The sequence below is a fragment of the Helianthus annuus genome, chromosome 11 (assembly GCF_002127325.2).
Source record: "Helianthus annuus cultivar XRQ/B chromosome 11, HanXRQr2.0-SUNRISE, whole genome shotgun sequence".
Lineage (NCBI taxonomy): Eukaryota > Viridiplantae > Streptophyta > Magnoliopsida > Asterales > Asteraceae > Helianthus > Helianthus annuus.
The window spans coordinates 6,056,005-6,075,398 of record NC_035443.2 but is presented as its reverse complement, the minus strand read 5'-3'; the positions used below and the strand labels follow the sequence as shown (position 1 = coordinate 6,075,398).

Below are 19,394 nucleotides of genomic sequence, written 5' to 3'. Positions count from 1 at the left end.
AGTTCCAGCATCAATACACTCCTCTTTACATGCCGTCTAAATATAAAATTAACCAATAACAATGTGTTAAATGAATTATGTAATTATAAGATCTACTTGATAAGTTAAAAATATTGTACATTTATAATTCTAACCTCGATAGCAAATTCATAAAAATCGTCAACATAGATTGGGTCGTCCAAAACTACTAACTCAACCCTGTTGTTCTGAATTTGAGTACCGGTTTCATGATTAAACACTGAAACCTCGAAGACCTTATTTCCATGCATTGAGAAAACAAAGGTAGATCTCCTGTCTAAGGCAAGTTCATTTATCATCTCCGAACACCCATGAGTAAAAACACACCTGTCAGTTAATCCGTCCATGTTAACGTTCCAAAACGTATCTCCTAAATACAGAGTTGATTGACCACCTTTGAACATCTTTCCATAAAAATCTCTCCAAAACTTATCTGCCATTACCTGCATATGTTGTGATAATTATTATTAAAAAATAACTTAAAAAGCAGTATACAAACATAACAAAGTATTCAACATACAAATATTATAAGATAATACTTACAATAACATCTTCTTGAGGGTTTATCTTGGATATGAACATGTTTCTATGAATACATGATTTAAAGACCATTAAAAAAAATGAGGTCGGTCCATAAGTCTGAAACATAAGGTAGTCGTCTTTTCTAACATGAGTATCCCTAACCAGTTTGGTGAATCCATCAGCAAGAACAGGGCCAACATCTGTTTTTTTTACTCTTACAAACCATATATTGTCCCCATCAAGAATCTTAACTGAATCTTTGTAAGGTGGGTGTTCTCCCCAAACCATTGAGGTAAAGTCATTAGGTAATTCCTATGAGTTTAAAAAAGCGAATAAATTATCAGTTTACATAATATATATAATTATAAAACATTAGAATAAATTTAATAAACGTACCAAAAATATTGGAAAATCTTCATCAATTAGCTTTAAAAATGAAGGAGTGTTGTGCAAAGGGTCGATACCTGAAAATTAATATACGAATTTATTAAAAGAAAAAAGGTCAATTATTAATAACAAAACACTGAATTTTACAAACAATAATAAGTATACGTTATATAAATTTTCAAAATAATTTATTTGTAGAACAGGAAAAAAGGGCAAAAATAATATACAACATCAAAAAATTGATTCTGATATTGAAAAGTTATGTACAACAGGAAAAAAGGGCAAAAACATATGAAGAGACTAAATCAACATAATCTGTATTTTTAACAAAATGCATTATCATCAACATTATAATGTAAGATATGCCGATAGGGTTTTCCGCAAAAAAAAAATAACATCTAAAATACAATACACAGAACATTTACCTACGATTGTTGAAAGATTCGTCATCTAAAATAATGACCGGCTCTATAGTTTTCTGCAAATATGTATAAACATATAAAGAATACATTAGCTTCGATTATTGAAAAATTGGTGACTTTTAATGATTATAATCTTCAGTATTTTGATAATGGGATTTAGGGTTTCTAAGCATCAATAATGAACAAAAATTACAAAATACAAATAAAATCAATCAAATCTGAATAAACATAAAACAATAACTAAGGATCCAAGTTTCATTACATAACTGAAGATTTTGTGCAACAATCTACATAAAACACCAAAAATAATTTTCGAATAACAACCGGCCGTTGAATTTTAAAGAAGATAAAACTCCATATGTGATCTAACAACATAAATAAAGCGTATTTTGGAGTAATGAAGAACATTTACCTGCAATAATCGAAGAGATTGGCGACAGAGTGTGTATCGGATTGAAGAAGGTGTTGAGAGAAATTGTAAGAAGAAAGTTAGGTTAAATGATTGAGCAAAACCTTATATATGATCCGTATTATATGTCGGTTAGTAAGGGCAAAAAATAACCCGACCCAAAGTAATTCGGATCCCGTGTAAAATGGATTTCTTTATTGAACAAATTAATTTCCCTCTCAAATTATTAATATATATAAATATATTAATAATAATATATATAGATATGGTTTTTTTAGTTTTACTTTCCAAATAATATGGCTAGAGTTTCACTAAACCCTATGTTGGTAATTTGAATTCCAACTTCGGAAAATAGGGTTGCGTAAAGCTTTAGCCATATGGTTTGAAAAATCAAAGTTAAAAAGTTTAAGTGTGATGAGAGTGTACGGTTAAAACGAAGAAAAATACAATAAACTATATTTTAGATTGTGAGTCTGTAGGAAAGAAAAATAAATAATAAAATTAGTGTTTGTCAATTAGATCAAAATATAGATATAGAGATGGACGTGATACGTTATTTAAAACTAAAGATAATTTAGAGAAAAATAAATTTTATATTAAATTATCTAAATGAAGATAAAGGCACGAATGTCAATGCTCTTAGATGTTATTTTGATTGTTAAGATATAAAAAATCATATTAAATAATAAGTTATTAATTTTATTTTTTAAACCCGTGTGTCACACGGGATATAGGCTAGTAAAGTAATATATTCGCCTAATCCAGCAAAAAGTTTTTTTTAACTAGTGATGATGCCTTTTAACCTTGATTTATTAGTACAAGTAGTTGACGTGGTGATTGTGAACCATGTCGTCTTGGTTCGAGAGCCGCATCGTTCATCATTTTGCTTTTATTTTAAAGTCTACGCTACTATATGTTATGGCTTGCAGTGATGGATCCAGGAATTTTTCTATAGGGGTGCGAAACATTTTTAAAAATTTTAGCCCCCTAGGTATATAAGTAAAAAAATCGGTTCGTATCGGGTCGGTTCGGGTCGGGTCATGTAAAACAAAAGAAATTGCGCCATAACGTCCCTACTCATGGTTCCTATCACAAACAAATTGATGCATAAGTTCATCGCTCCATAAAATAATGTTTCAATTTTAATTTTCAACCCTAGAAATCGTGTGTAATCACCCCAAAAATCATCTAAACAACATAATCACCCTAAAAATCATCTAAACAACCATAAACAATGTCAAAACACATGAAATTTCAAACCTATTTAAGAATTTTGTTACCCTTTGGTATCGGACGGCGGTGGTCCGCGGCTGCTGATGACGTGCTGTTGTGGTTGCTGTTCTGGTCGATGATCGCTGGTAGGAGATGACCCAAGAGAGGGAGGGCGGGATGAATTCTAAGGGACTATTGGGCTTATTTTAATTATTATAGTTTGAACTTAGGTTGAGTTTGGTTAATGGGCTAGTAATTAGTGGGCTAATTATGTTTAATGAAATAGTGGGTTAAGGTATTGGGTATTTGGGTTAAGTTGGGTAGTATAAGTTTATATAATTTAGGTAGTTTTTTTAATTAGAGTTTACTAAAAAAAATTTAAAATATAAATCGAAAACATTTTTTACCTAAGGTGTGTGGACGAAAAATTTCAAGGGGTGCGGATGAAAAAATTCAAGGGGTGCGGACGAAAAAATCCAAGGGGTGCAGACGGGATTTTCAACGGAAAATAGCACTAAAATTTTTTTTTCCCGGGGGTGCGCCCGCCCACCTTGGGCTATATATATGTCCGCCCCTGATGGCTTGTAAAAAAGGGCTTTAAGATTAACACTGTGTTCTGAAATGACTAAACTATTATCATATTATCCGGCGTATCGCTATTACATAGGACATTGAGTAATAATTAAATATCCGATAACCAGGTGTTGTGAAATAACTAACTACACAACAACTACACCCAATAAATATAAAATTAAAAAACAAGAAGGAACATGGTTTGATTGGTTAAAAGGGGGTGACCTCATCTCTGATCCGTCTAGCGCCCATTATTGGGTTGGCGAAGGTGCCCTTGGCGCCCCCTAATGACAAGGCGGCGCAGTGTTTCGCTTATTATTGAGCTGATGTGGCATGCCTTGTTATTCCATAATAGCTAGTAGTGGCAGATCTTGCCCGTTGAACGTGCCAAGGCCGAAAGACCCGGGCACTAAAAAAAGCCCGGGCAAGCCCGGGCCAAACATAATATATATAAAAAATTTTCGATCGAAATGCGGAAAATTAGCACTACGGCCGAAAAACTTGCCCGGGCCGTGACCCTGCCACAGCCCTATTAAGATCCGCCCATGATAGCTAGCCTAAGTGTAATAGGGTAACGCTTCTGCTATGTAGCAAGAGCTTAGGGCGTGAAACATCATCACCTTAGGGAATCATGAAACGACCATTATGAGGGGTGGTGTAAACGGCATCACGCTAGTGAGATGGGAAATATGCATGGGGCCATTTCTTTTTCTTTTTTCAACCAATAAGAAATTAACAAATCACCAACACTTTTTTTTTATTTTTTTTAATTTATTTTTGTAAACATTATTATAACGGGCGGGGATAGTAAAAACTTGTTAAACTATTACACACTCAAAGTGGAAAAAAAGCGAGTGAGAGCGCGTGACTGCGTGCTAGTGATGTGGCACTCACTTTTTGACGTGACAGTGAAAACGAGTGAAACCATTACATATAGCCTAAAGCGTTTTATATTGAAAAAAGTGATGTCACGTGGGCTTGGTAGAAAGGGACTCTAAATGGGGAGGTTGTGGGCTTTGTTGGGGCTTATTAGAAATGTGGTCATTGAGTTGATGTGGCTAGATATATTGGTCGTATAGTTATAATAAAAATTCAGAAGCTGTCAAACGCCCTCAAGCCCAGCCATGCCTTGTGCCCCACGCCCTTTATGTGGCCTCTCGTAATGGCCTATGCGCCCTAGGCGCAGTGATGTGGATCGTGAGCGTGGTTTGGGCGAAGCCCACAATACCTAGGGCTGAAGCCTGTGAACATTCGCCCTATATATGTATGTATGTGTATATATATATATATATATATATATTGATATTATTTATATTTGTGTATTACAAATACAAAATTATCTTTCTAATTTATGTTAGAGTAAACTGCCATTTTGCTCCCTGAGGTTTGGTCACTTTTGCCACTTTAGTCCAAAACTCAAACCTTTTGCATCTGGGTCCCTGTGGTTTCAGTTTTATTGCCATTTTGGTCCAAAAGTAAAATCAGGTCATATTTGTCTTATAAAATCATGCTATTTTGTCCTTTTCCTCAGGGGCATAGTTTGAGATGGGAGAGAAAGAAAAATATATTATGTAAATTTTCTACATAATGACCATTTTGCCCCTGAAGAAAATGACAAAATAGCAGGATTTTATAAGACAAATATGATCTGATTTCACTTTTGGACCAAAATGACAATAAAACTGAAACCACAGGGACCCAAATGCAAAAGGTTTAAGTTTTGGACTAAAGTGTCAAAAGTGACCAAACCTCAGAGACCAAAATGGCAGTTTACTCTTTATGTTATTATGATATGTACATATCATAACTTGTTGTGAATTATAACTTATTTTAATTGTTAAGAATACAAAATATACATAATTTATAATATAATTGTAAGAAAAAACTGCTTTTTTAAATTCCAACGGGTATTTTTTGAGAAACTAATGTGTATATTTGATACTTACGGATATGCCCGGTACCTGACATGTATTGAGCCAAGGTTTTACAACTAGGTATGAGATTAGAATTACCAATACCCGACCTGAACCGTACTCATTGTCATCCCTAACTCTATATGTCGGCCCATTGCCATCGCTATGTTAAACTTAGCTGTTACATCACATCCAAATTATATGATTAAAAGTATAAATTGGTTAATTTGAACTCCAAATGATTTATAATCGATTTTTTTAACCTTAATAGGATGAATGTTAATTTTTAAACTAGTCACTATTCTGTATTTTCTTCTTAGTTGGAGTAAAAAAAAATTGTTACCTTTTTCTTAAAATAATTTAGAAAAAAAAAGGTAATAGATGATGAAATGATTTGATGGTACAATGATGGATGCACATGATACAAGTAAGGACAACCTTAGTCAGTGTCAAAGGTCGTGTAAATCACATGCTAAAAGAACAAACTCGAACCCACTTAAACCGCTTTCTGCTCCAATATTGTGGGCTTAAACCACCAGCATCCTGGATTTGTTTTCATATTAAAATAAAAATTAACGTTCACTAATCCAATCAATTTATTATTAGTTTCATTAAATAAATATTATTAATTAGTAACAAAAACTGTAAAAAAACGAGCAACAAAACAAAACACAAAACGGTGGCCGTACATCAGGGTTCCAAGGTAGACGATTATTAATTTATTTGATAGAACACACGGTATCGGCGTCGAAATATTGCGTTGTTGTCGGTCCAGGCCCACCAAACCACTCCGTGCCCCGTATTATGAACGACGTTGTGTGTAGGGTGAGTAATTTTCCACCGGCATGGAGGGCAAACGCTAGACGACGTGGACAGTTGGTATTGGTGGGTTTAAAAACCACACACCAAATCACAAATTTCACCCAAAAACCACACACTAAATCATCCATTTTTCTTTTCCCAACTACATATTCTCTCCCATTTTTAACCAAATTTTTAAGTTTGGTTGAACATATTTGGAGAGTTCTATGAAACGACCTTGATGAAGATGAAGACAATGATTAATGTTTATGTATTTTTATTTTAAATTTATGTAATTTTTTAATAGATTTTAAAAAATGAAATATAAAATAATATCAAAAAGTATGTGCCACGTGTCGAATAACGCTACTCTTCCTCACCCCCCCCCCCCCGTTTTTGCGCTACGCCTTAGTTCTGATGCGTGCTTACGTGTCATCCACATGTCGCATAACACCCTATTTTGAAGCTCCTCCACACCGTATATTCATAGCAACGATGATAACCTATTGGCTTGCTAAAAACTAGATAAACGTTTGTTTAAACTATTGTAGTCAAGCTTGAGCTAACTTGTATAAGTTAAACCTATATTTTTTAAGTTCTATCAAAACGTCAATCCAATTTTAAGTTTTCTAAGCCCAATTTTAAATCAATATAAGCTTGTTCGCTCGCTCGTTTGGCTCGTATTGAATATGTTTATCAATTTTGTATTTATATAAAAATTGTTACTATTTATTTAAATCTGAAATATTAAACGAGTTGACTCAAGCCTGAGCTAAACTTGAGCGCAAATTCTAGTTCGTTACAAATAAACGAGCTGAAATGGGTTGGCCCATTTAATTTCGAGCCAAAGCCGTAGCTGAATATGGTTCGAATGACTTGTTAAACAAACAACTTAAAAGAAATAATGTAAAACACTTTTTGGTAAAATTATTTTGACTTCAATAACTAAATCAAAGTTTAAAGAGGTGAATTTTTTTTTTTTTAACGGCAAATTTGGATCACTGACGGACCACTGGAGTATTATCGTGCCGGTGTTATACAAACAACCATTATGAAAATTTTAATTATTGGCAAGTGTCTTGATGTAATGATTTTTTAATAATAAATATTTAAATTTTCTATATTTAAATTTGGCAAATTGGATTTAAATAATCCAATCTAGATGTTTTTGGCCAATAATAATCTCAACTGAGTTTATTCCCGCCATTAGTCCAATCTTTTTCATTTTGTTTGTATAATGGTCCACCGTTAAAAAAAAGATAACGAAGTTAAGTTTTTTTTTTTTTCTGAATTACAAACTGATGTTTTAAGTCTTTTGATCAGAATGAGGATAAAGTCGATTGATGTACGTTTTACCTCGAAAAAGTGTTCCAAACGACTAAAACAGTGCTTCAATTCGGGTGTTTAAACTTCCAATTATAAAAAAATCAAGCCGTTTGGAGCACCGTTTCGAGGTAAGTTTTACATCAATCGACTCGTATCCTTGTTCAGATAAAAAAACCCTATAAAATCGGTTTATAATTCAGAAAAAACTTAACTCCGTTATGTTTTTTAACGGCGAGCCATTATACAAATAAATGAAAAAAGTTTGACCACTGGCGAGAATAAACTTTGTTAGGATTATTATGGGCCAAAAAAACAGTCATATTGAATTATTTAAATCCGATTTACCTTAAAAGTATTGTTTTTTTTTTCATCCTATTTACGTTAGGAAATTAAATCGGTTCAAAACCAAACATACATGGCCTTGGTATAGGACCTAACTCCATGTGCTGAGAAATTTATTCGTACTAATATTTTGTCTCGTATTTATTTTGTCGATGTACAAATAATTATAATTGGTGTTCTTCATGTAAACCAAAGTTGGCTGTCAAATAGAATGGAATATCTGTACAATTTTAAACGAAATGTCACGGTCACCTACGTAAATTTCAGAAGGGTCCTACCATAGATTGAAATAAAATTTTTAGGAGAATACAACGACGTTCAATAACAACTATTTTATAAATATTTAGTTTCGATCATTATCATATAAATAATTAAAATTAGTGTTAGGTTACATTCATTGTTAGTAGTTTACAAGATATCCTAAAATCTGATGACATGATAAACTAAATGGGCGTTTTCGATTTATGTTTTCGATAATATATATTTTTCGTATTATAAAACCAAATATTTTGAAGTGGTTGTAAGCTCTAAGGCTAGTCGCTATTGGACCTATAAATCAGGGGCGGACTTACCCTTTGGCCAAGGTAGGCGGCCACATCCTTTGAAAATATGGTTGAACACCTCATCCGCACATTTGGCAAATAATTCATGGATCCGCCATTGCTATAAACTAATCTAATTTCCAGCTTTGGATCCAGTTTAACGACTCAATAACTTAGACGTAAGCAAGATAGCCTCAACACTTTTGGAATAGCCGGTGTAAAGCTTTTTAAGCTAACCCTCTATAGTGATCGGTAAACATCGATGGATTTTCGATCATCTAGATTTGCTCGAATTTGCTCATGCCATTATAGCTTAGTGACATTTTTGGTGTGAGATAAGGCTTATGAACCATTAGGTTTCGACTCCCACAAAGAGATTTTCCCGAATTTATTGAGTTTCCTTATGAATTTATGTATAGACATTATTGTCTAGTGAGATAAATATAATTTGTCGTTAAAAAAAGATTTGCTCGAATTTAATTTGGACACGATTTTCTAGGTGGGTTTGCAAGTTTAAAGGAAAAGTCATTACTTATTAACCATAATAGAATAGAATTCACTTAATGAATTTAATAGTGACATGGATATTGTCACATGTATATCCACAAACTTGTTCATTACAATATGGATTTTTTATACAATAAAAACCAAACTTTCCATTGCTATGATAGCTTGGTTTTAATATTACACACTAGACTTAACTCACATGCACTTGTTATAAAAGCCAAAAGCATTCCCTAGTAGCCACACATTGAGAGAGATGCACCAACCCATTAGTCAACAAGGTCTCTTGGAAGATCTCTTGGCTCCAACCATGGAGACATGGTCCACCTTTTCTACTTCTCAAGAACTCACCACCATTGATCAAGCTCACTCATTCCCCATTCAACAAGATGACTTCCTACCATTACCTTCTTCATCATCATTCTCAAACTCATCTTCATTTTCACAACTCATGTCATCATCCATGCAACCCGATTTCCAATCCCCTTACAACGACGAATCGATCTACTCTTCGGTACCATGTTTCGACACCTTCATACCGATTAACGAGTGGGTGTCTTCCTCATATGACCAACAAATGTTTCCATCAATGGTGGAACAAGAAGAAGACAATGATGGTGATGAAGATCACAAGAATCATGTTGTTTCCAATGATGATAAACTCCCAACTGTTTTCTCCATGGGATTGAATGATGAAAAGAAGAGTAAGTCCAAGAAAGTTGAAGGACAACCTTCCAAGAATTTGATGGCGGAAAGACGAAGGCGAAAACGGTTAAATGACAGGCTTTCCATGCTTAGATCAATTGTTCCTAAGATAAGCAAGGTAAAACAAGCAATACCTCTCTATGTTCTAAGATAGAGGAAAGGTTCGCCTTTATCCTACCCTCGTCAGACCCTATTAATAGCTTGCTATGAGTGAGAGTTTACTGTGTACGTGTACGTATACGCCTGTTTGTTTGTTTTTTGTTTCCACTAATCTTTTTTTTATGGTTTTTCAAATGAACAGATGGATAGAACATCAATACTTGGGGACACTATAGAATACATGAAAGAACTCTTGGAAAAGATACAAGATTTAAAACTGAAAGAACAAGATACTGAATCTGATATGGATCATATGAAACTGTTAAGAGGTGTTAGAGAATTCAACATGAATGAATCACAAGCAAGAAATCCCCCAAAGGTACTGTTTTTATCCTACCATTTGAGTTACACCATAAACACACACTAAAACACACAGAAACTCATAGGTTATGTGAAACAAATTTTACAGTTTGATGTAGAGAGGGGAAACACGGATACCCGGATCCAGATTTGTTGTTCAACTAAACCAGGATTGTTGTTATCAACACTGAACACACTTGAAGCACTTGGTCTAGACATGCAACAATGTGTCATCAGTTGTTTCAATGATTTTGCCTTTCAAGCTTCATGTTCAGAAGTAAGTTTTATCGAAATCCACATATAGTATTTTCGGGGCGCTTCGATACATAAACAATTTACTAGGGCTGACAAGAGATATCTGTATAAGACACGATTAAACCTGTTTACTGAAAAGTACACAATGTGATTTTTTTACTTTTTTAAAAATAAATCAAATTATGAGGTTAGGATCTATCATTTCTTTTTCTTGTTACATAAAACATAAAACTGTGTTATAGACATGAGATATCAAGTAGTTAAACGAGTTGAATTCATATTTAATACTTGTGTTATACGCGTCGTCACCTGTTAAACCCGATAAGACACGATTTGACAGCCCTACAATTTACATAGAAAACTGTAAGTTTTATCGAAATCCACTTGTGTATCGCGCTTGGTAGATATTTCAAAAGTTTAAAAAAAAAAAATAGAGTAAGAGGTTATATAACGTCTTATGTAACATAGTTAAAGCTAAAGGTATAAGTGTTTATGTGGTTATTGCAGTTCTCTACTTAAAACTAGTTATGTATTGAACGTTATTAAAGTATTCAACTCCATTAACTTTTTCATATAATAATATAAGGGTTTTAATAAAATTTGTATTAAATTTAGGCACAAGAGCATCGGTCGATAATCGGGTGTGAAGAAATGAAGCAAATCCTCTTCAGAAATGCAGGTTATGGAGGTAGATGTTTGTAAAGAAACAAGAATGCAAGATGAAGAAGATCATGGATTGTTAATTCATTTGCAGATTTCCAGATTTTGGACTGTTTTGTGATAAAGCTGTTATGCTTTTTAGTTTTAGTTTATTAATGAATCATTGTTGGATCCATTGTCCAAAGACATCAACATCAACAACTTTAGATATCTAATAATACAAGAAGGACAAGTATTCCCTCATTGGTTTAAAGAAAAGGTAAAGTACAAAAAGATGCTAACAAATTAACAGGAAAGAATGCTTTCATATAATTTTATCATACAAGAATGCAGTTGTGGACCCTACCCATGAGGAAAAAGAATGTTGTCAGATTATATATGTTCATATTATCTATATATGTTGGATGTATACAAGGGTTTGTAAAATATAAACAGGTGTATATGTGACAAGAATGGGGTGAAAGAAATTGACCTGTGGAGTCCAACATACATTATATTCAATCATAGATGCCTAAAAAGCAACAACTATTTCAATTATGGAAACCCTAACACAACAATAATCTAATCATGTTTCACAGAAAAAGAAAGAGGATCTTTATGTTTTCGAAAAAAATTGCTATTAGACATGGACATAAAGAAGGTCGGGACGCCCCGTTGTTTGTCAAGAAAACGGGTTCCATTTGTTTTCGATAAACGTTAGAACATGTTTTCTTTTAAACGGGGTTATATTTGAGGCAACATATCTTGTATGATGTAATAGGAACAATTTGATAATATTAGGAATTAAGTGTTGTGGATGAAGTGAGATAAAATCATGAATGGTGATAGGGTTTGTGATATACACTATATTGCAAGATAATTAGCAAGAAAATGTCATAATAATAATAATATGTAGGGCAACAAGAAAATCTATACAAAGTATGGATGAATACTTTTGTGGTTGGCACAACATATAGCTTAGTGTAGGGTTGGTACCTTGATTGGAATATATAGGCTGATGGAATGTGAATGTTTTATGAAAACTATAATTTCAATCAATAAAGGGTTTCAATTTGCTTTCTAAGGATAAAGTGTGGAAAAGATAGCGTTTTGTTTTTCATGTCACATGATGTAACGTTATCAATATAACTGTCATATTATTTTTGCTTAAATATGTGTCATTTGTAAGGCTAAGTGTAATGTGGTAACATCCCACTAACTTGGGTGTTACCCCAACATTATACACCGCCACGAGGGGCGTTAGCCATAGCGTGAAGGTGGTAGGCGTGAACTGCCTATCGATCGTGCGAGAGGTAAGAATGGTGGGCCCCATGGAAATCGACCAACCACATACTTTGTTTCTTTTTAATTTCTTAGATTTTAATATTATTTTAATGGATTTTGGGTAATGAAAACTTATGAAACCATTAAAGAGCAAAAATGGAAAAAGTGAATGAGAGCTTATGCCTACGTGGTGGTGATATGACATTCACTTTATAACGAGGCAGTGAAAACGAGTAAACTCATAACACATAGCCTAATTTACAAAGTGTTCAATAAATAAGTTATTTATGTTCATCAGCTAGATGGCCTTTCAATATTATGTAAGTACATATTTTAAGTTAACTTTAAAATCATGACGAGGGGTTAAAGATAATACTGTCTATTTTGCAAGGATTGGTGCCTTGGTTGGAATATATAGCTTAGTGTAGGGTTGGTGCCTTGATTGGAATATATAGGTTGATGGAATCTGAATGTTTTATGAAAACTATAATCTCAATCAATAGAGGGTTTCAATTTTCTTTGCAAGGATAAGGTGTGGAAAAGACAACATTTTTTAATCATGTTACACGACATTATTTTTTTATAAATATTTTAATTTGTAAGGCTAAGGGGCTGTTTGGTTGTGTCTGAATGGCTCCATTCAGAGGTAAACCTCTGAATCGGACAGAGGTATCCTTGTTTGGTTCACCTATTCTTCACATCTGAATGAAACCATTAAGCGCTGAATGGTTCAGCTATTCTTCACATCTGAATGGAACTTTTGACAAGGCCTGCCCCTCGTGCCCTAATTGTAAGCTTTGCATCTTCTTCCACAGCCCCATTCCTCTCCTCTCCTCTCATCGACAGATCACCGCCCTCCTCCACAGCTCCTCCGTCGCCGCCTCTCTTCCACAGCGTCGCCGCCCTCCTCCACAGCGCCGCCACTCACCTCCTCAGTCGACACCTCCCCTTCAACATCGTCGCCTCCATCTCCACTGCCTCCTCCACCACGTCGGTCCTCCACCACGTCGGTCCTCCACTACGCCAGACTATAACCGATTGCAATATAGTTTAATTCAGTACAAACATTATAAAGAATTCACTGCCGTCGAAGTGAATCGGCGTCATCGGTGGCGTTATTTAAAGAGGAAGAAGGTGTGGATGCTCCGGTAGATGAAGGTTGAGTGGACATGGCCGGTGAAGTGAGGAAACGCCGATAAGGTTTCCGGCGAGAGGCTGAGGTAAATAGAGTTGCAGAGTTTGAATTGGTTCTGGAGAAGTATAATGGAGTTTTTTTTTTTTTTTTTTTTTGAAGGGCAAAGTATAATAGAGTTGTAGAGCACATTTTCCATATTCTCCATCTTTGGAGTTGCAGAAGTATAATGGAGTTGTAGGAGAATCTTTGCAGAGCACATTAATAGATGTCTTTTAAGAGAGGGGTAAAAATGTCATTTTACACTGTCATTCAGATGTGGAACCAAACAGCACTTTACTGGTTCAGCACTTACTGGTTCAGAGCCTCTTACCCATTCAGACCTCTTATTCATTCAGTACTTATTGGTTAAGATGTTGCCAAACAGCCCCTAAGTGTAATGCGGTAACACCCCACTAATGTGGTCGTTACCCCAGCGTTAAACACCGCCCCGAGGGGTGTTAGCCAAGCGTGAGAGAGGGAAGAATGGTGGGCTCCATGGAAATCGACTAATCACATACTTTGTTTCTTTTTAATTTATTATATTTAAATATTATTTTAATAGGCCGTGGGTAATGAAAATTTGTGAAATCGTTACACAGTAAAAACAGAAATAAGTGAATGAGAGCTCATAGCTACGTGACGATGATATGACAGTAAAAACGAATAAACCCATTACACATAGCCTATTTTCTTTTAAAAGGCTTAACTTACATACTCACTTATACTACTCCTAAATTACACATTTCTCAATATTTGACCTTGGATCTTCTCAAAAAAAAAAAAAGCTATGCTTACTGGGCGATAACCAAGTGGTATTACACATAGCCTAATAAATGACAAATTTTTTTCGTATTTACAATTGTTCATATATGTCTAATGTTTAATTGGATCCCAATTTTTACAAAGTGTTTCATAAATAAGTTATTTGTGTTCATTAACTATATGGTCTTTTAATATTATGTAAGTACATATTTTAAGTTAACTTTAAAATCATGAAGAGGGGTTAATTAAGGATAAAACTGTCTGTTTTGGTGATGAGATGATGTCTTTTGCTCCAACCTCGGGGGACGTGGATGACTTCATTGTTGGGATTAGGAAGCCATGCCAAGTGGCAGCCGACACTTTTACGCTCTCTTCGGAAGGGGTGGTAACCGATGTTGCCCTTCTCGAGCGTGTTTTTCCCTCCGTTTTCAAACCGTTAAATGCATCCCCCCCAGTTGTCGACTTGCGTTCGCTCAGGTTTTAACGGGTGCCCTACGTAAAGTGGTGGCGTCTCCAGGCTCAGTTGAAAATTGGGTTCAGTTGCTTTTGTTGCCGTGTTGTACATTGAGGGTTGTCAGGCCTTCTTCCAGGCAAGAGCGGAGATCAGGAAATAGAAAATCCCTGCAGTGCAGCTGCATCTTGCAGGCGCTTGCATTGTGGAAAGATGGGTCTGGTTTCACAGATCTGGTCTCTTCTCTCTTGAATAGTGGGGGGACGTTGGGGTGCTTAGGGGGGTTTTCCGGAAGGGGCGAAGACAATAAAAAGGATCCCAATATCAAGCAATGCCTGCGGAAGGTCAGGGATGGGCATTTTACGGCGGCGGTCAAAGTTTTATGTTCCAGTGGGGTTGCCCCTTTTGGAGAATCGACCATGAAAGCTCTTATTGATAAACATCCGGTGGTGCCACCCCCATCACTGCCTTCCAACCCTATTGCCCAACCCACTATTATTGCAGCAGAGGATTGCGTGCTTAAATGTATCCAATCCTTCCCTAGAGGGACATCTTGTGGCAGAGATGGGATGCGGGCTCAACACTTGTTGGACGCTATTGGTTGTGAGGGTTCGGTTAGTTTCTCGGGTCTGCTCACAGCTATTACTGGAGTCGTCAACCTATGGCTTGAGGGGCTTTGCCCTAAGGTGTTGGCAGAGTTTGTGGCCTCAGCCCCCCTCACCCCCTTATTGAAACCTGATAATGGTATTAGGCCTATCGCCGTGGGGGGCATCTGGCGTAGGTTGGTCTCTAAGATGGCTATGAAGAAGGTTGGGAAGGACATGGCCCAGTATTTGGGGGATTTTCAATTCGGGGTTGGTACACCAAATGGGGCGGAGGCGGTGCTTCATAGAGCGAACAGATTCTTGAACTCTTTTCATGAAGATGGGTCCATGGCCTTGCTTACGGTAGACTTCACCAATGCTTTCAACATGGTTGACCACTCAGCGTTCCTCCAACAGGTCCACCAACGTTGTCCATCTATCTATTGGTGGGTCAAGTTCCTGTACGCCCAACCCGCTAGGTTGTATGTTGGCAGCGAGTGTATTGGGGCCACCACTGGAGTGCAACAGGGAGATCCATTGGGGCCCCTTCTCTTTGCCCTAGCCTTACACCCCCTTATTCTCCGTGTCCAGGAGCACTGTAACCTCCCCTTTAGTGCTTGGTATTTGGATGATGGCACGATTATAGGTAATGCAATAGAAGTTGCTAAAGCCTTGGACATCATCAACACGGAGGGACCATCCCTAGGGCTCCATCTCAATATTAAGAAAACGGAAGTGTACTGGCCATCGTGTGACGGTCTCAAGGATCAGGACGGCCTTTTCCCGAGAGGGATAGGTAGACCTGAGAGGGGGGTTAAGCTCCTTGGGGGGGTGGTTAGCCGAGATTCTGCTTTTATCGGGGAATTAGCTGGGCGGCGGGCATCGGCAGCGGTTGACCTTATGAAACTCTTGCCCTGCCTCCAGGACCCCCAGTGCGAGCTTCTTCTTTTAAGGTCTTGCATGGGGGTAGCTAAGTTACTATTTGGGTTGCGGACCTGCCAACCCCACTTGATGGCAAATGCAGTATCCTGTTTTGACGATGGTCTCCGAGAGGCTATCGAGGACATTGTTGTTTGCGGGGGGTCCTACTTTGGTGACCTTCAGTGGCGTTTGGCATCTTTGCCGATGCGTTTGGGTGGTTTGGGCCTCCTCTCAGCTCGGGAGGTTGGAGTTTATGCTTTTGTGGCGTCTAGAGCTCAGTTGTATGTATTGCAAGACCATATCCTTCGGAACAGTGGAGTTGTTAAGCTTGATGTAGACTACCAACAGGCCCTTGAGTACTTAAGTGTCTCTCTTCCAGACTTTGATATTGGCGGTTTCTCTAATATGGACACCGACCCCCAATTCCCCAAAGCCACAAAAAACTTTGGCGAATGCTCTATTTGACAAAATCGCTCAGAGTCTGGGAGAAACATTTGATCTGTCTCCCCGCCAGAAGGTGGTGATTGAGTGCTTGAAAGGCCCCCATGCGCAAGACTTTTTGACTGTTATCCCGATCGAGGGGCTAGGGCAATGCATGTCGGCTGTTGAGTATAGGGCTATCCTCAAATACCGGTTGATGATCCCTATGTATCCAGAAGACGAAACCTGCCCAATCTGCCGTAAAGCCTGCATGGATAAATACGGGGAGCATGCTGTTCATTGTAAGGAGCTCCCTGGTTTCAAATATCGGCATGACTGGGTGAGAGATGTTTTGGGGGACATCTTGAGGAGAGCGGGGATTTCTGCGAAGAAGGAGGCCCCTGTGAATTTCCTTACAGACCCCATGGAAGGGAGATCTACACTGAGACCAGCGGATCTGCTCGTCTTTGGCTGGGCAGGAGGGAAACATGCTTGTGTGGATCTCACAGGAGTCTCCCCCTTAGCTGGTTTAAGGGAAAGCGGATTTGTAGCAGGACAAGCTATAAGGAAAGCAGAATCAAAAAAGGTGGATAAACACGCTAAAGCATGTGCTGATAACCAACATGCATTTGTCCCCTTCGCCTTCGACACCTTTGGCTCCCTAGCTCCAGAAGCTATCCGTTTGTTGACTAGGGTCCAAAAGGTTGTCCATAACAGTTGCTCATCAACAGGGGGGCAGGGGTTTGTCTTTAATAGGCTAGGGTTTGCTATTCAGAAAGGGGTAGCGGCGCAGCTTGTTGCTCGCTTACCTACGCTATTGATGTAAAGTGTACCCATTTGACTTGAATATCAATCTTTGAATTAAAAAAAAAAAAAAAAAAAATTCTAAAGAGAATTCGGCCCATTAAAAAATCTGCAGGATTTTAAAGGTTTCATCTTAATTTCAGGAAAGTTAGCAATTTGTCAAAAAAGGTTGTTAGAAAGAATGGAAGGTTTTGTAGGCTTATGTGCCACGAGGGTCAAGGAAATGTAACCAGTCATTTTTTAATATAATAAACGTGTAACAAATTTAAAGTCTTGAACTAGAAATATTCCACGACAAAATTTACTAATTTAACATTTTAAGGCCGAAGCTATATAGCATTAACAATCATATTTTATGAAATTCCAACAGTATTGTTCGGTCCAAACGAAATAGCGGTTTGTAACTTTGTATGTACTTAAAGTAACAACAGCACATGAATATGTATTAAAGTAGCGAGAATAAAGTACCTACAAAAATTTGAGGAATATCACACATATAAGGTTAGTAATATATTAATTATAAGGGGTAACTTCTTGTTGTATAATTGGTCTAGAACAAGCAATTTCAAAGAAATTAACAAACCTGGAACCCGAATTGAAATTGCAAAGTTTGTGATAAAACCTGGATTAATCTCTGAATCGTATGAGAACTATCAGGTAAACCTATTTGCGGGTTACACGCAATGATTTATCGGATTAGACAGAGATCACTCTTGTTGGAATTGGATTTGATGATTATATGATATGAAGATGACGAAGAGCACAAAAAACTGTAACCGTACTGTGTCTTCTTTTGTTCATATGCGATCGAGAGACAAATTAATAAAACTTCACACGGCCTTTTTTCATTCAGAAAACCACGTCAATGGACTTTTTGATATTAAGTCTAATAAAACTTCTATGACCTTTCATGATGACCATTGGGCCAACAAATAAAACTACGTAATGGACATGTAGTCCATAAGTTAGTGGACTTTTTGTAATGGAATTTAACAAAAATAATAGTATAATATTCATATGAAGTCCAAAACCTTTAATTATAAACTAACCATTAATTACAAAGGCCATGTAAATTACTTACACAATAAACTCAAATAATATTAGGATTAAATTGAGCCCGCACTCCCGCGTCACCTAACTCGTTTAATCTCTAACATTATTTCCTCGATCGACAAGTTAATCCAATACCCTAAAATCCGTTGATAACACTAAAATTACCAACACTTCACGTAACCAAATTTTTCAAAACGGTGTTTGGGATTGAGTTTGGAAATGATTTATTAACTTATTAGTTTTTCAAAAAAACCAATAAGTTAAAAAAGTGTTTGGTAATTATAGACGTGCCTTTTGTTTTGGTTTTTTAATTAGAAGTAAAAAGTTGTTTCTTAAGAGTCATAAAATTCAAGCAGCTTTTAACTTTTTATCAATAAATTACCAATTTATCCAACCCCTTTAAAAATGCAACTAAACGTAAAACTTATTATATCATTTTTAGTCATTTTACTTTTTTCATCACAAATAACTAAACCAAACACTTTTTAAAAAATTCCTTTTAATAAAGTCATAAGTCAATAATCACATTTGATAAAAAGCACTTTTAAAATTAAATAAGCAATTCTAAACGTGTCTTGTTAAAATCACTATTTTTTCCCTTTCACTTATAATAAGTTTACCAGAGTAACCAAAGTTAAAAAAATAGGAATACTAGATTTAAATAATCTCAACTTTCACTAATTAGACAATATCATTCCCAACTTTCAATTTGTACCAAACCACACCCAACTTTCAACTTATTGGCCTATATCACTCTCAAACTAACCCAGTTTGCTGACATCAGTTGCCACATCACCAAATCAGTGTCACGTCAGCTGCCACATTATCAAAAAGCAAAGTCAGATGTCATGTCATCAAAAAAGCTGAGTTAGATGCCATATCATTAAGAAATTCCACGTTAGACGCTGCCAC

At 36.3% G+C, this 19,394-nt stretch overlaps 1 protein-coding gene across 1 annotated transcript; it reads left to right on the top strand.

Moving 5' to 3' along the window:
* Window positions 1-9,155: 9,155 nt before the first annotated feature.
* Window positions 9,156-11,293, top strand: LOC118483858 (transcription factor bHLH93-like). The gene is made up of 4 exons (XM_035979509.1): window positions 9,156-9,794; window positions 9,978-10,154; window positions 10,245-10,412; window positions 11,006-11,293. The coding sequence occupies exons 1-4, from the start codon at window positions 9,228-9,230 to the stop codon at window positions 11,090-11,092; spliced, it is 999 nt and encodes a 332-aa protein (XP_035835402.1). The 5' UTR covers window positions 9,156-9,227; the 3' UTR covers window positions 11,093-11,293.
* Window positions 11,294-19,394: the final 8,101 nt, after the last annotated feature.

Bases quoted from the DNA above. Each gene is read 5' to 3' on its own strand.
- LOC118483858 (XM_035979509.1), top strand. From the start codon at position 9,228: ATGCACCAACCCATTAGTCAACAAGGTCTCTTGGAAGATCTCTTGGCT. The intron at 9,795-9,977 runs GTAAAACAAGCA...TCAAATGAACAG, and splicing joins TTGTTCCTAAGATAAGCAAG to ATGGATAGAACATCAATACT. The intron at 10,413-11,005 runs GTAAGTTTTATC...TATTAAATTTAG, and splicing joins TTCAAGCTTCATGTTCAGAA to GCACAAGAGCATCGGTCGAT.